Here is a 16,712-nt window from a genome sequence, read left to right on the forward strand (position 1 = left end):
GCCCTCCCTATTGTTCTGGTGGTGATACATTGAAGCCGTTCAACATGGCGTCTCCTGCGTCGCCGCCGGGCTTGACTAATTACGCCAGGCTTCTCTCTGATCAGACCAGCGCTGGCGGGCACAGCGAGACAGACGGTGAAACGAGTGAACAAAAATGGAGACCAGCGAGGAAAAGAGCATCAAGACGAACACAGCCAGCGACACAGGAGATTGGGGGGGGGGACGACCCAAACAAACAAACAAACAAACACGAGATGCAACACGATGTTAAACCGGGAGCAGGAGAGTAAGGACCCGGAGGAGGAGAGAGCATGAGGACAGAAACAGGCAGAGCGAGGGAGAGAGAGCGCAATGTGAGAAGAGGTGGGAGCATCCATCTTATGAATATTATAATGTGGCCTCTTGCTTTTCTTGAGCACTTCTCAGATGCTTGAGGATTATGCGCCCTGTTTGAGACAGGTTCAGAAACACTGCCCCACACACACACACACACACACACACACACACACACACACACACACACACACACACACACAGTGGACAACCACCATATGGCAGAAGCAGTGGTGTGTCAGAGCCTTGTCAATGTCTTCCTGCAGGAACAGTCATGCTGAGGGCGGAGCCAGGGTGGGGCCAGGGGCTGGGGGTGTGGCCACAGGAAACTCACCTTGGAAGGGGCTGGAGGTCTGCTGAGCCATGGTGAGGTGCTCCTCACTCAGGTGGTATACAGGCTGGTGCTGGTTGATCTCCACACTGGTGCACACATTGCTGTCTCCGTGCAGGAAGAAAGTGAAGGAGCAGGAGAGATGCTCGCTGGAAAGGGGAAAGGAGAGAGAGAGGGGGAGGATGTTATAAAGAAGTTAAACTTTAAACATAGTATAAAATAATATATTCAAATGATGTTACACAAAACAAGCCTCCGTGGTGCTCTAGAAATGAGGGAGAAAAGCATGCACACACTCCCCTCCTGGCATTTCCACAGATAAAGCTAAAACAGGAAGCCACTCTATTCATTTTATCCAACACGACACTGAAAACACTTGTCAGAGCAAATTCCGCTGGTCTGACTAACCACAACACACATGTAGATGGGAATAAATGCATTTAAAAAACTGTACACATGACCCACATCCAAAAGGAGTAGATCATACACTGCCCTCAACATCTTCACCTACACCAACCCCTGTGAGCAAGGTGGACACACACACACACACACACACACACACACACACACACACACACACACACACACACACACACACACACACACACACACACACACACACACACACACACACACACACACACACACCGCTCTGCTGTTTGCTGTGAGAGACACCACAAACATCAAGCTCACTGGTCACACTGCTACATCATTTAGCAGTATGACCCGTGCCCACGAACACCACACCCTCAGCCATTCCCACCATGTCCTTAGCCACGCCCGTCACTCTGATGTTGAGTGGGACATTTGTGCCGTCGTTGTCGAGCACGGGCACAAGGCCGGCCCACTTTACAAGATCGACACGGTTCAGTGGTTTACCACCCAGCAGTCATCCTCATTCAGGTCGTTGGGTAAGACGACCCCAAATCCTGGAAGCATGGACATTTTTGCACACAGCAGCTCCAGGAGCGGCTGGGATTGTTATTCGGCCCGTTTTAAAATCAGGTCAGGCACGTATGAACTCGTTACTGAGAAGGGAACACAAACCCAGGCATCATTACATCCCAAAGCAAGCGAAACGCGAATCATCCCCAGACCACAGCACTGGTACACCTTTAAACACCACTACGGCCAAAATGAAACTAATATCATGAACCGACGCTTCCAGAACTCACTCCATACATTTCATTTCATTTTATAAAAAAAAAACCAAACAGGAACCAAAGTAAGTGAAGCCAGAGACAACACTACGCTGGCAATGGTGCACAGGAGACCAGATCTTTACGGCTTGCTTCAAACCCGACACAGACTCTCAGAAAACCTAAAAATCGGCCACACCAGAACCACTGCAGGTGCGACTCCACCGGTTACCTCAGGAAGCACTGACAGACACAGGCCACTCCCTAACAGACACACACCCACAGACACAGAACACTCCCTAAGGGACACCCCGTTAGCTGCTGCCATCATGAGCTTGGCAGACAGAAACACCTCTCCTTTTTAAAATAGGCTTTATTGTAACGTAGCATCACTTGACATATTAAGCAGTGGGGAAGGCAGTACAAGAATGGTGTAAAATTACTAGGGTGCTCAGTAATTACCACTGACATTTTTACTATTAGCTAAAAGTAATGCTCCCATCAGATGGGATTACTACCTTAAAAACTGCTGCCTCAGAAACCTGATAATAGCCCAACTCCCACTTCTGGAACTTTATTCACATAATAAATGTCATTTTGCTAGTAAAAGGTTGGACTACAGAGAAGCCTAATGCCACTATATCGTTCGGTGTTCTTTGGTGTGGGGAGGGGGGTATGCATAACCTAAACACAATTACAAAATCATGAGTTAACAGTGTCCGGTTTAAAATGCATGTCTGAAATAAAGTAAATGGCATCCATCTCTTGATACAGTAGTCCCCGATACACAGCCACACGCAGTAAACCATCCTGCAAACTCAACACAATCCCCCTGGAGAATAGCGCAAGGAAACTTTAGATGTGGGGAGTGAAAAGAACAGAAAACACTTGAGAGGAATAGAGCTCAACACTTCCACTGGACTTAAGCGGCCCGGTGCAGCTCGTTGCATGCGTGTCAGCATGTGTCTCACAAGGGCAGTAAAGTCCTATTTGGACAGGAATTATTTTCCCAACGTATGCCCGTAATTTAACCACTACACCTCAGTAATGTTTATGACCAATTCACCCGGGCTAAGAAAACAGAACACTAGATATGCACACTGCTGTTACACAGAAAGATCCACATGCAATTCATAGCTTTCACTGGTAACAACTACAAAACACTGGTGCATGAAATATTACCTCAATTTAATAAACATTATCTGTCTACTGCTATTATGAACCCTGTATTTCGCTTAAATTCGTCACTCGTATGTATATAATCGCACAACTATTCAAAATGTCAATAATTAATAAAACTAACAGCAACAATAACTTCAGTTTTAATATCACCAGGCTACATATATGTAGACTTTACCTACAGCTAACAGAAGTGTTACTCCTCTGAGAGCTTTAGCAAGCTGTGCCAAAATATAACGCAAGCAAAAGCTTCCTCGAGCTCATCCATGTTGGAGAAAAACCACCAAAAACTTCTTTTCCTGAGGATATGATGGAATATTTGCTGACACAGCAATTTCCATGGGATTAAAATAACCTGGGGAAATTTCTACTGGTCGTTTTATAGTAAATAAAAGGCGCTGAATCTTTACTGGCACGGGAGCACACAGTCCATAAAAATGACTGACATGGCGGATTCGGATGGGGCTAAAACCACAGAGGAATGTGGGTAATAAATACATTACGCCACCTCCCCCTGTATAACGAATCGCATCCGAATAGGGTTTAAGAATGTCAAGAGTGGCTTTGGAAGGTGAGAACTGTGGCCAGTGACTGGTACAACACTGGGATGAATCTGTCTGAATGGTGGGAGGAGCCACGCCAGCAAGGGGGAGGAGTCTCACCTGTAGCTGGGTGTGGGTACATAGGACAACAGCTTCACCACCTAAAGAGAACAGAATTTTCACAAGTTCTCTGCTGAACTAGTTGATCTCAGCCATGGAATGAAGCTGTGGCTGGCTGGCTTTGATGATAATTACAGCAAGGTTTTGGTTTTGAGTTTGCAGTGTGAGAACAAGAGAAAGCAGATTTAACATGTGTGGGTGGAAGACAGGGTTGAACTTGTTGCTTGTGTGTGTGGTGTGTGTGTTGTGGGTAATAAAGAAGGTGTAGAGCCTATCAGCTTTCTCTGACTTGGAATGTGTGGGTGTGGCTTCCCCTGATGTTTAGCAGATGTGCTGCTGGGAAAATCTACTGTACAACAACAAGCGCTGACGTTGGTCACTCTTGTGATCAGCATTACACACAGCAGACTGCTGAGGCAGTCGCGATGAACTCTGCAGCAGTTTGACACACAGTGCCATACCTCTGCCCTGTCCCACAGTGATCTATACTCCAGGAATTCCTGTCACTCAGGAGACAGGCTGTCTGTATCGGCCTGTGTGCTATATACACACACACACACACACACACACACACACACACACTCAAAATTCTGAGTCGGCGCAGTTATAATGCATTCAGAATGCAAGCGCTTTATTAATGCTGCAATGTTTAACACTGTTTGCTTTCCAGGGTGCACAAACATCAAGTCTGCAGTAGTGCATATTTGCAAGTGTGTGCATATGTGCACACATGTATCACACACACGGCTCGAGGAGGGATGCATTCAGCACCTACAGTTGCAGTCTGTCTGGCCTGATCTTGCGTTGTCCTACTTGCACACACACACACACACACACACACACACACGCACACACACACGCGCGCACGCACACGCGCGTGCACGCACACGCGCGCGCACACACGCGCGCGCACACACACGCGCGCACACACGCAGCACCTGCTGTGGGCAAACTTATCATTCCCTTCTTAAATCATCAAAATAAAACACAGGTGTATAAAGGCCACAGATGTTTAATGAGATCTCCTTTTTTACTGCATTACTACTGCACTCCAAACTACATCAGGACATTCACAGTCTTTGCAGACACATTCTGTGTGACAGGAAAGGGGAAGTGTGTATAATGGAGTGATGTTACGCTTATTCCACACATACCTTGCCTCTCTGGCCATAAATGAACCGTCTGGATCTCAGATGATCTCCAGCACGGGGCAAGTGAGCGCGCGCTCACACACACACACGCGCACTTCAGTAATATGATCCCAAGATGTTCCTCATCTCACTGCAGCTCCTCTACACAGATTTATCATCTCATGTGACAGGCCGGGTGCAGGTGTTGGCGGGGCAACGAGGGGAGTAGGTGTGGCCTACACAGGCTGGGTGATGAAAGAGTGTCACCCTCTCACAGGAGCCTGGCCTTAGGGTTACTGACAAAGGGCATCCCATGAGTGAAGTGTGACGAAACACACTTGCAACAAGAGGAGGTCCCACACACACACACACACACACACACACACACACACACACACACACACACACACACACACACACACACACACACACACACACACACACACACACGTTTAAACCCTCTACCTGTTGTGAACAACTTAGTTACGCTTTTTAGGGGTGGTTGATATGTCAAAAACATCACATCACAATATCAGAAAACTGCCATGATTCATTGTTATAAGTATGATGATATGGTAATAAACTGAACACAATGAATCAGCCACAAAAATGGCTTTTGTTGTTTAAATGCTATTTGCAAAAAATGTTTCTAATTATTGAATAATAATTTACAAAATAAATTAAGATAGAAGATGAAATTTAACTTTAATCACCTTCTTGTTAGTAGTTGACAGTATGGCACGGTTCAGTGTCTCTATAATTGTTAAATTATGCCGCTGGCCTGACTGTGTTTGTATAAGGAGCTCAAACCACAGCATGTTAAGAAAACCCCGCTATGATGTAACACATCAGTCCGCATCATCCTGCCCCCAAAATACAGACTCTCACCCGTTGGAAATGAAGGGCATTGGCCATGCTAGTTGCTAGGACGTTTCTAGTGCTCCAAGGCACAGTGCCCCTCAAGGGACAAAACCGAAGACCTCTAAGGTGGAAAACACACAAGAGTCACTTAAGGCCCAGCCTTCTCCTGGGACCAAACAAACTAAAAAATAAAAATCAGGAAGATAAACGCAAGCGGCGATGCAAATCAGTGTCTGGCTGCATATACTGTGCAAACTGTGGAACGAGCCAACTCACCATCTCCACGTTTAGTTTGGCAGGAAAGGGCTGTGGGCTGTGCAGACATGTGCAGTGCATACAGCACACATTAAAAGTACACAGACAGGCAGAGGACAGACATGCGCGCACTGCGAGTGGGTCATGCTGTGGGCGCGCGCGCTGAGGGAAGCAGCAAGCGGCAGAATGTACTGAGCTGGAAATGTGCGGCCAGAAAATAGGACTGAATAAGTGCAGGAAAGAAACAAAAAGCATCGCACGCACACCTCATCATATATACAATCACACACACGCACGTCACAGCCAGTGAGTGCGTGGGGTTAAAAGAAATTCTATTGTTCCTATTCACAGCCCCCCCCCCCCCCAATCTGTCTGACCTCTCTCTCTCTCTCTCTTTTTCTCTCTCTCTCTCACACACACACACACACACACACACACAGCTGAGAATGACTATGCTTTGTTTCACTAACTCACAAATTAGCAGCTACATCATATACTTTTTTTTTTTTTAAAAACCTAAACTAAAACACCACCTCTGAAGTTCTGCTACACCTCTGCAGCTCCCAGGGTTCCCCAGTTAAAGGCTCCAGGGCCTAGACGAAGGGCCACTCCACCCCGCCGGTAAATCAACACAGCAAGGGACGTGCTTTCATCATGCTTCTCCAAACGCGGGATACGGCAGGTCTGCCCAGGAACGCGCGACCTCCCGCCCGCCCCACCTGCTCCCGTGTGTGTGTGTGTGGGGGGGGGTTCCTCACACCCTGCTTTGCGTCTCCACCTGCTCCAGCTGGAGGTGGGATCAGACCTGCTGTGGGTGGAGGTGGGCTCTCACCCTCCTGAGAGCCATACCTGACTGCCCATTGGTCAGATGCCCCCAAAAAAAGGACACCCCCCCCCCCCCCCAAACCATTTAAACCAAATCAATCAATCAATCAAATTCCCTTCCAGAGCTGCCCGGGGGTATTGTTCTGCAGGGCAGTGGAGGGGGGGGGGGGGGGGTGCCTGTCGGTAAGCGCTGGAATAACAAACCCAGTGAGTGTGGCATCTCATGGGAGCATTACGGCATCTCTCCCGTTGCTGCCGCGGGGTTATTTACAGCCGCACGGCATGGCGTGTCGTTGCAGAGAGACTGGGATGGCAGCAGCCTGCCCCTGCCCTGCCTTCTTTACCACATGGACAGAAATAATGCCCCAGCTCAGTGGGACTCAGGCCAATCTATCAGTCTACAGGCTACTAGCGACACCTTAGGAACATGGTCAGGGGTAAAACTGCTGTGATCTCAACGCTTGGAACAACAGATGTCAAACTGCCAGCCGCACAAAAACAAACAGCAGCAGCACCACCACCAGCCTTCAAATCCTGGCCTTCCTTTAAATCCACTCCCGTGCGTGAGGACCCAGGCCAGGCAGCCGTACCTTTTGTTGATGGGTTTCTCGTCCTTCTCATATGGCTTGACGAACCAGCGGCCGATGCGCACGAAGCCCCTCCTCATCAGACATCGCTCCAGCAGGTTGTGGATAGCCTTGAAGAGGAGTGTGCGGCACTCATACGACAAGCCGTTCTCCCACACACCGTCGTCCTCCCCTGCGGGAATCACACACACACACACACACGGTTACAGGAGCAATACAAGATCTCACATCATAACATGGCTTAGTTTAGGTAGGTCAAAGGACCGATGTGATCAAATCATGTACATTAGCAGCAGGAAAAGCTGAATACAATGATCTGTGTACAGTGGTCATAGTATGCTCATAGCACATAATGCAGGTGAATGCAGAGGACTCTGGGAAAGGATTGAGCTGAAAGATCAATAAAGATCACTGAAGATCAATGAAGCAACACTTGTAGAGGACCAGCTGATGTCTCTACTGCTCACAGTTACCCATCATTAGAAGAAGATGGACACGGGCATCCCAGTGCTTTTCCCTCATGGACACAAACATATGCAAATATTTTAAGACCAAAAGTAGCTTCCTTACAAACACTGCTGAGCTCCGAGCAGACTGGGCCCAACTGTAGTTGCTGTGTCGGTTCTGGACCAGTTTAGTCCGGGGCCTCTGCGCAGACTGGGCCCAGCTGTAGTCGCTGTGTCGGTTCTGGACCAGTTTAGTCCGGGGCCTCTGCGCAGACTGGGCCCAGCTGTAGTCGCTGTGTCGGTTCTGGACCAGTTTAGTCCGGGGCCTCTGCGCAGACTGGGCCCAGCTGTAGTCGCTGTGTCGGTTCTGGACCAGTTTAGTCCGGGGCCTCTGCGCAGACTGGGCCCAGCTGTAGTCGCTGTGTCGGTTCTGGACCAGTTTAGTCCGGGGCCTCTGCGCAGACTGGGCCCAGCTGTAGTCGCTGTGTCGGTTCTGGACCAGTTTAGTCCGGGGCCTCTGCGCAGACTGGGCCCAGCTGTAGTCGCTGTGTCGGTTCTGGACCAGTTTAGTCCGGGGCCTCTGCGCAGACTGGGCCCAGCTGTAGTTGCTGTGTCGCTTCTGGACCAGTCTGGTAAGCTTGCTGGGAGACAGTGCTCATAGCTGCCCAAGTGTAAGCTCGTTTCTAACGTGTCCATGAACCACAAAGTTCCTTGTGGTATACACCAGACACCACATCAAAACACACCCGCACGCATGCCCTCACATGCACACGTATGCACATTCTTTACGACACTTTGTTCATTCCTCGGAGATCGTTATGTACAGTTTAGATGTACCTCTCTTCTGACACACACACACACACACACACAGTACTACTGCCTCAGGCACCTCAAGGTCAGGGTGACACAGCTGATGGATGAACTGCTTTTCAAAGACCCCCCCCCCCCATCTCCAATATCCCCACCTCCACCCTCCAATGCCCCTTTCTAAGGGGATGCCCATGTGTGGCTTCTTCAGGTGTTCCTAAGCACACACACGTTCTCAGAGAGAGTGCGAGACACACCCAGAGAAACACACAGTCAAAGGAGCTCCTGAAAAGGAGCATTTCCACTTCCCACGTGTTCGACTTGAGAACTCCGGTGCTTACCGTTGATCAGAAAACATGCTATTGTGGAATCTAACAAAACAAACAGTGCAGTGCTAAACACACCAGGTAGCATAGCCCCCAACAACCCCCGCAACATTACCTGCCATGATCGTAACTGTGCCAACACTCTCAGCTTCTCCTCCGCTTGTCTACACAGGACAGTTACTTAGGAGGAAAAGGGTGTTGTAGGCAATGAATGATAAGGGGCACTTATCAGGAGGACGAGCCTTAGACAACACACACACACACACACACACACACACACACACACACACACACACACACACACACACACACTCACACACACACACACACACACACACACACACACTCACACACACACACACACACACACACACACTCACACACACACACACACACACACACACACTCACACACACACACACACACACACACACACACTCACACACACACACACACACACACACACACACACTCACACACACACACACACACACACACACACTCACACACACACACACACTCACACACACACACTCACACACACACACACACACACACACACACACACACACACACACACACACACACACACACACACACACACACACACACACACACACTCACACACACACACTCACACACACACACTCACACACACACTCACACACACACACACTCACACACACACACTCACACACACACACACACACACACACACACACACACACACACACACTCACACTCACACACACACTCACACACTCACACACTCACACACACACACACTCACACACTCACACACTCACACACTCACACACACACACACACACTCACACTCACACACACACACACACACACACACACACACACACACACACACTCACACACACACACACACACACACACACACACACACACACACACACACACACACACACACTCACACACTCACACACACACACACACACACACACACACACACACACACACACACACTCACACACTCACACACACACACACACACACACACACACACACACACACACACACTCACACACTCACACACACACACACACACACTCACACACACTCACACACACACACACACACACACTCACACACACACACACACACACACACACACACACTCACACACACACACACACACACACTCACACACACACACACACACACACACACACACACTCACACACACACACACACACACACACACTCACACACACACACACACACTCACACACACACACTCACACACACACACACACACACACACACACACACACACACACACACACACACACTCACACACACACACACACACACACACACACACACACACACACACACACACACACTCACACACACACACTCACACACACACACTCACACACACACTCACACACACACACACACACACACACACACACACACACACACTCACACTCACACACACACTCACACACTCACACACTCACACACTCACACACACACACACACACACTCACACACTCACACACTCACACACTCACACACTCACACACACACACACTCACACACTCACACACTCACACACTCACACACACACACACTCACACACTCACACACACACACACACACACACACACACACACACACACACACACACACACACACACACACACTACGAGTAGGTCTCACTAGACTATGGCATCAGACATCACAGTAAATGGGAAGATTTAAAAGTGAATACAGACCTGAAAATTTACCCCATTAATCATTAGGTCATTAAGAAAAAAAAGCAAAACAAAAAAACCCCCAAAATGTAAGTAATGAATTCCAGAAGTCCAAAAGACTCAAAGCTCTGCGATTTGATCCGTTCTTTTCTAAAATACTACTAATATAACCACCACCCATCACACAGCCAAGAGGTGGGTACCGCAACCTGACACCAATACAGAACCGCCACCAATACAGAACCGGCTCCTCCATCTACAGGACACAGTCACAGTGCAGCTACAGGTGCCAATTACAGGGATAGTTCCGCAAAAAATAAAACGTACAGAATTTTTCACTTTGCTCAGACGCAGTGGATCAGCCAAGACATGTTTGCAGTCCAAGTTTTGCTTCTTTAGTTTACAGTAAAGTATGGTAACAATAACAGCCTTTGTAAAGAAAATACAAGTCCACAGACATCTCTGAATCTGATCAAACCGCGTCCAAGCGCTGATGGTTTCATTCACGTTTCTAGTTCACACCGAGTCACACTGTGTGCTAAAACACATCGGCTAGTCTGGGAGACCTTCATTAAGACCTCCAGTTTCAGCAGGATGAGAGGTCTGTGAGCATGTATTTACAAAGGTTATTTGGGCTGCTGCTGTTTGTTAGCTTTTGTTATAAACTAAAGAAGCAAAATCTGGACTGTAAACACATCTTGGCTGAACAACTACATCTGGGGTAAGTGGAAAATCATTTTTTGCCAAAATGCTCCTTTAAATGCCAGAGCTGTCGATTGAAATGTTTGCCCTCTGGTGATCCAAGACAGACGCTACAGGCAACAGAACTGCATGTCACGTTGCCATCGCTGGTTAACATCACACTCACTCTGATGCCAGCAGACGTCTACCGGTAGCTAATACCCTAGTGCCCTACACGCAGCTCAGACACCTAAAGATGATTTATATTTATTTACATAAATACAAGTGTTAAAAAAGGTATATACTTTATAAAAGGTATACATATTTACACAAAGTTGTTCAGTTTGCCTAAGGAATAAAAGAAAATATATTCTTTAAATGTCATCAACCTTTGTTTTGTTTTCTTTGTTTAATAACTGTTAAGGCACTAGGACCACTGCAAAAGTATCAATTTAACACCAGGATCGAGGGAAAAAACAAACAAATACCCAACCCTACACACCCAATAGGTTAAACCTGGTAACTGGCAATGAGGGAATACGGAGGTTTGGGATAGCGCGTCGAGAACGCGGAGGCCGAAGGAGTGTACTAGTGTGTAGTGAACAGACTCCAATTTACAGGCAGATTTATGAGCTTAACTGATGCCTGAGAAATAGAAAGAGAGAGCGCGAGCGAACGCGCGCGTACCAAGTGATCCTCGACAGACTCCAAGCCAAAACTGACCGATGGCCAATAGCTCCCTTCAGACCAACTGTGCAGTGCCAATAGTGGGTGTGGGTGTCAGACAGAGGGCGTCTTACACTGGTCTCCAACACACTCACTCTGAAGTTCAGAATTAATGTGCTGCTAGGGAGAAGAAAGAGGAAGAAGGAGTATTAGAAGTAAACAGGGCGACTGAGCGCGCGCGCGCGCGTGTGTGTGTGTGTGTGTGTGTGTGTGTGTAGCCCTACCGCCACAGGTTTGTATGCGGGAGTCATTAGAACTGCAGTAGGTCATTAAACAGAAAGATTAATGTGTGCTGATCCACTGGCCTCAGGGGAGCGAGCAAAGACCCAGCAGAAAAAGACAGAGGAAGAGCACAGCCGCCTCCACACACCTCCCCAGACCTCCACACAGGTCCCCCAACCCACACACACCTCCTCCTACCTCCTCCAACCTCCACACACCTCTTCCTCTCTCATTACATCCTGCTACGTCCCTCCTTCTCTCCCCTCCCAGTCTTCATTCTCCATTTCCTCCACCCAGCCCAACCTCCCTAATCACTCACTCCTCTCTCTCCTGCACTGGCTCCATCAGTACATCCTTCTCGTTTTCTCTGCTGCCATTTTCTCTGTCCCTCCTATGCATGCGCTCTCTCTCTCTCTCTCTCTCTCTCATTCTCTTGCTCTGTCTCTCCATCCCCCTCTCTTTCTCCCTCTGCACTTCTGTGGTGCACCACTAGGACAGCAGAGCTTCTATTACTAATTAATGAATATTTCCTGTTTGTGCATGTGTGTGCGTGCGTGTGTGCACGTGTGTGAGTGAGACAGAGCACATGCCATGGTTCTATGATGCATGGAGAGACAGGGACAGAAAGGAAGGTAGTGAGAGACAGACAGAGACTGTAAGCAGACAGATGTCAGAGACAGACAGATATACAAGCAAAAAAGCTGCATTACCCAAACCAGCACAAACTTTCAGTAACGCCGACATCTTTTAAGGATTCCTTAGAAATCAGTCAATAGTTGATGCATTGTTTACAGACACAAGAGAGCTCCCAGATATCTAATAATACAAAACAATCACTATTCACACCTGTCATCCTTCCACATACAAGCAGTGAGGGCAGAGAGCAAAGGGAACTAAATATCTATTTTCCATAACCCTGCAGAGAAAAGAAGCCAAAGCCCCTTAAACCAAAAGGGGAGATGTTACAGGTCAGATTGTCATACACACATTCAGCAGGACTGATCGCTCAGCCTTCCTGAGGACACAACACAGTACTAAAGAAATTTGGGCAACACTAATGCAGGACATTAATGAGATCTAGACAACCTCTCTGGCTAGAGCAATCCAGCAGAAATGAACACTTGTCCTTTCATGGAATACACACAGGCACACACATGCTTGCACACACACACACACACACACACGGTCCAAAAACGGGTGTTTGAAAGCTGCTTGCACATTTCCTGTCCAGGAGGGGGCTGGTTGAATAAAGCAGCCGAGAGGACATTCCAAAGTCGGGTCAAAGGTCAAGCAGCGCTAAGGATTTAGAAAATGGCCTGCAAGCAGCAAGGCATGTATACAGCACAACACAGGAGCACCATTCACGCTCTCGATCATTCCAGACTGAGCCAAAGAAATGACCCTCTCCTCCATCCGTAGATATGATCCAACACGTTTTTAATCTGTAAGCAGCTGAGCTCAGCAAACGCAGGCTTCACTACACTCACAGCTTGCCAATAAAGGATTGCTGATCTTCAACCCATCTTACACTGAGTGGAAAATTAACTTTTTAGTTCACCTGCCATGGGGTCTGGTGGATGAACAAATTTTACAACCACTTTTTTTAAAGAGCATACAGTAAAAATAAATAAATAAATAAATAAATATTTTATTTTTAAAAAGACAACAACACACATTCACCATCATACTTATTACCGCTACTACTAACTATATGAATAAGAATAACCATGATAGACAGACAGACAGACAAGAACCCAAATAGCAGTTGGTGGTGGTGTTGAAACTGGCCAGCGTCTGTTGCCTTAGCTAGATTACACTTCTGTTGTCTCCTGGTGTTCAGGTATGTTCAGGCTGCTGCCACACACAAGCTAGACAAAAATGTCATGAGCAAAAGTCATCTGGGGGGCAGACGGGCCTCAGGTACGGGCATCTTATGTGGGTCTAGCGTTTTATTTAACCCTCCACAGTGCATGTTAAGCGAAGCATATCTACCAGCTAAATTTACGTGCATATCCACACTGGGTGGGTGTTAATGCGTCACCCCGACCTTAAAGTCTATAATCCATTTCTCACTAGAGCCTCTGTTTTATCAATTAAGAGGCTTGCTTGCAACTGATTGAAAAAACACATTATAATCTCAGCTCACACTGCCCAAGCACCTTCACCATAAGGAGACAGAGCAGTGGAGCTTCTTCCTCAGATTTAACATGTCTTCCATCTGTGCAGAGTAAACACACCATCACAACGAGCCTTTGTTGGGAAAGTTGGCCATCTCTGCAATCATGAACACTGGTGGAACGTAACGCGATGAGGTGGAAACAGGTAGAACTAAACTCAGAGGTGGGGGAGGGAGAGCAACGCAGCCAATAGAAAGAGGCCTACAAGTAGACTGGCAACCACGTGTCATGAGTGACGGGGGGGAGGGGGGGGGAGCACAGTGGAGGGGAAAAAACTAACAAACAAACAACCCAACAAACAAACCACACAGAGCGTAAGAAATGAACCCTACAGCAATTACCTTCCCAGACTGGCTGCAGCTCCTTAATTTCTATGCAAAAAAAGATTCAGACAGCAAGAGACAGGGAAACGGAGAGCAACATAGTGAGAGAGAATGCACGAGAAACAAAGAGAAGGGGGGGGTGAGAGAGAGAGAGAGAGAGAGAGAGAGAGAGTGTAAGAGAGAGGGAGGGAGAGAGAGTGGGAGAGCTCATTTATCCTTTGCTCTTTGGATGCCCCAAAGACATCAGCAGGATTTATGAAGGGAAAAGGAGGGGAGAAGCTAGCAGTAAAAAGGGGAAGGAGGAGGGGAGGCCAAGCCCACATTTCCATGAGAATAGGGCTCTGTAGCCTTCCAGTGTGCTGCTCATTTCACCGAACTGGAAGATCTGCTGACTTGGGAAAGGGCCGTCCCACAGGCGCCGGGACCTTCCAGGTGGCGTATTCCAGCGGCCCGAGCTGAACGGGCCATCGCACGCACGCGCCGCCAAAAGCGCAGCAGCTCGTCACACTCACGCTGCCAGCGAGCGCCATCCGGAGAGCCCTCGGCTCTGGGCTCAGACCTTCCTCTGGAGGAAAGGGATTAAAGGCTGGAAGCAATGGCACTCGCCTCGAAAATTAAAAGGCTTTTTCAGGCCGCTAATCTGATGAGGCGAGGAGCAGGAAGAGGAGGAGGAGGAGGAGGAGGAGGAGGAGGAGGATGAAGGAAGCAGCGCACGAGCAGACTGCGGATGTGCCAGCTGAGAAGAGGTCGGCTCCCTCTGCCATCTAGGCCAGAGGTCTCTGGAGGTCGTTTCAGAGCGTTCTGGGACTCTCGGCCGAAAACGAGCACACAGTCCACTTCTAGACTTCCTCAACTGCTAAAGTACCAAAACACATTACAGCATGAGAAGTGACATGGGAGAGCCTGACCATTAGGGAAGCTGCTTGCTTGGGTGCTTCATCAGGTGAACAAGGGTACCCATCCTGGTCGGAAAGCAATTTTCATACAATTTTAATTTCTATGTCACTCAGTGAGCTACATGATAAATCATGTGTACAGGAAACACAAGACGCATCGCTTGGTGTACACATGGCTTGGTAAGGGAACAGAGCTGTTGGCTGCTGAAGAAGACCTACACACATCAGGTTAACAGTTTATTTGCCTGCTTGGGCACAAGGCAGTCCGTGCCCTGCAGAAGGTGAAGCACATGTGAAAGGCAAGTGCAAACAATGGCCAGATTTAGAAGGATGGAGGCCTGAGTACTGAGTAACCCCTGCCCCGTGACAGCCACACTGGCTACCTGTCTACTGTCAGAAGTTGGTGTTCACGCATACACAGACCCAGTTCACGACATGCCTTTCTGAACTCAAGACATCCTGAAGTTGAGAATGGTTTAGCTAGCTTGACGGTTCAGCAAGTTTAACGGTTTTACAAGTTGGAATTGATCAAGTTTAAATAGACTGGCTATTAATTTAGCTAACTTAACATTTTTACATTTTACAATTTTTACGGCATTTAGCTGAAGCATTTATCCAAAGCGACTTACAATTATTAGCCTGATCAGTCCAGCTACCACTGGCCCCAGTGTTCTTCTTTCAGGTGCACTCAAAAGACCAATTTAATCCAGATTGTAAAAAAAAGTCTAAATGAATTCTGTTTAGAGAATATGAACTTCAGTAACTCGTAACATTATTATTATTATTGTTGTTGTTTATTATTATTATTATTATTATTATTATTATTGATGATGATGGAAACAATAAAACTAAAAGGCAAAAAGCTTTTAGGCAAATTGCAGTTTTAAGAAGAGAGAACTTAAACATTTAAAGTAGCACTAAACTAAACGGCTACTTCAGGATAAGAAGTGCTAGATTACTGTAGCCATCAGTGAACCCACGGAGAGTAATCAAACCCCATCTGAAGGGAACGACCTATGACAGAGTGGTAGCCGCATTTGTTCTGTTTTAAAAGGTTGCAGTGAACACATATT

General features: G+C 47.7%; 1 protein-coding gene across 1 annotated transcript in view; it reads right to left on the bottom strand.

Moving 5' to 3' along the window:
- The window catches only part of med13a (mediator complex subunit 13a), a 54,644-nt gene that overhangs the window by 28,167 nt on the left and 9,765 nt on the right, over positions 1-16,712 (bottom strand). The window contains exons 3-4 of the mRNA XM_035535212.1: positions 7,306-7,474; positions 668-813 (exon numbers count right to left, since the gene is read on the bottom strand). Of these exons, the coding sequence (XP_035391105.1) occupies positions 668-813; positions 7,306-7,474 (315 nt within the window). The remainder of the gene's footprint in view (positions 1-667; positions 814-7,305; positions 7,475-16,712) is intronic.

The sequence above is a fragment of the Electrophorus electricus genome, chromosome 17, assembly GCF_013358815.1.
Source record: "Electrophorus electricus isolate fEleEle1 chromosome 17, fEleEle1.pri, whole genome shotgun sequence".
In the NCBI taxonomy this organism is placed as follows: Eukaryota; Metazoa; Chordata; class Actinopteri; order Gymnotiformes; family Gymnotidae; genus Electrophorus; species Electrophorus electricus.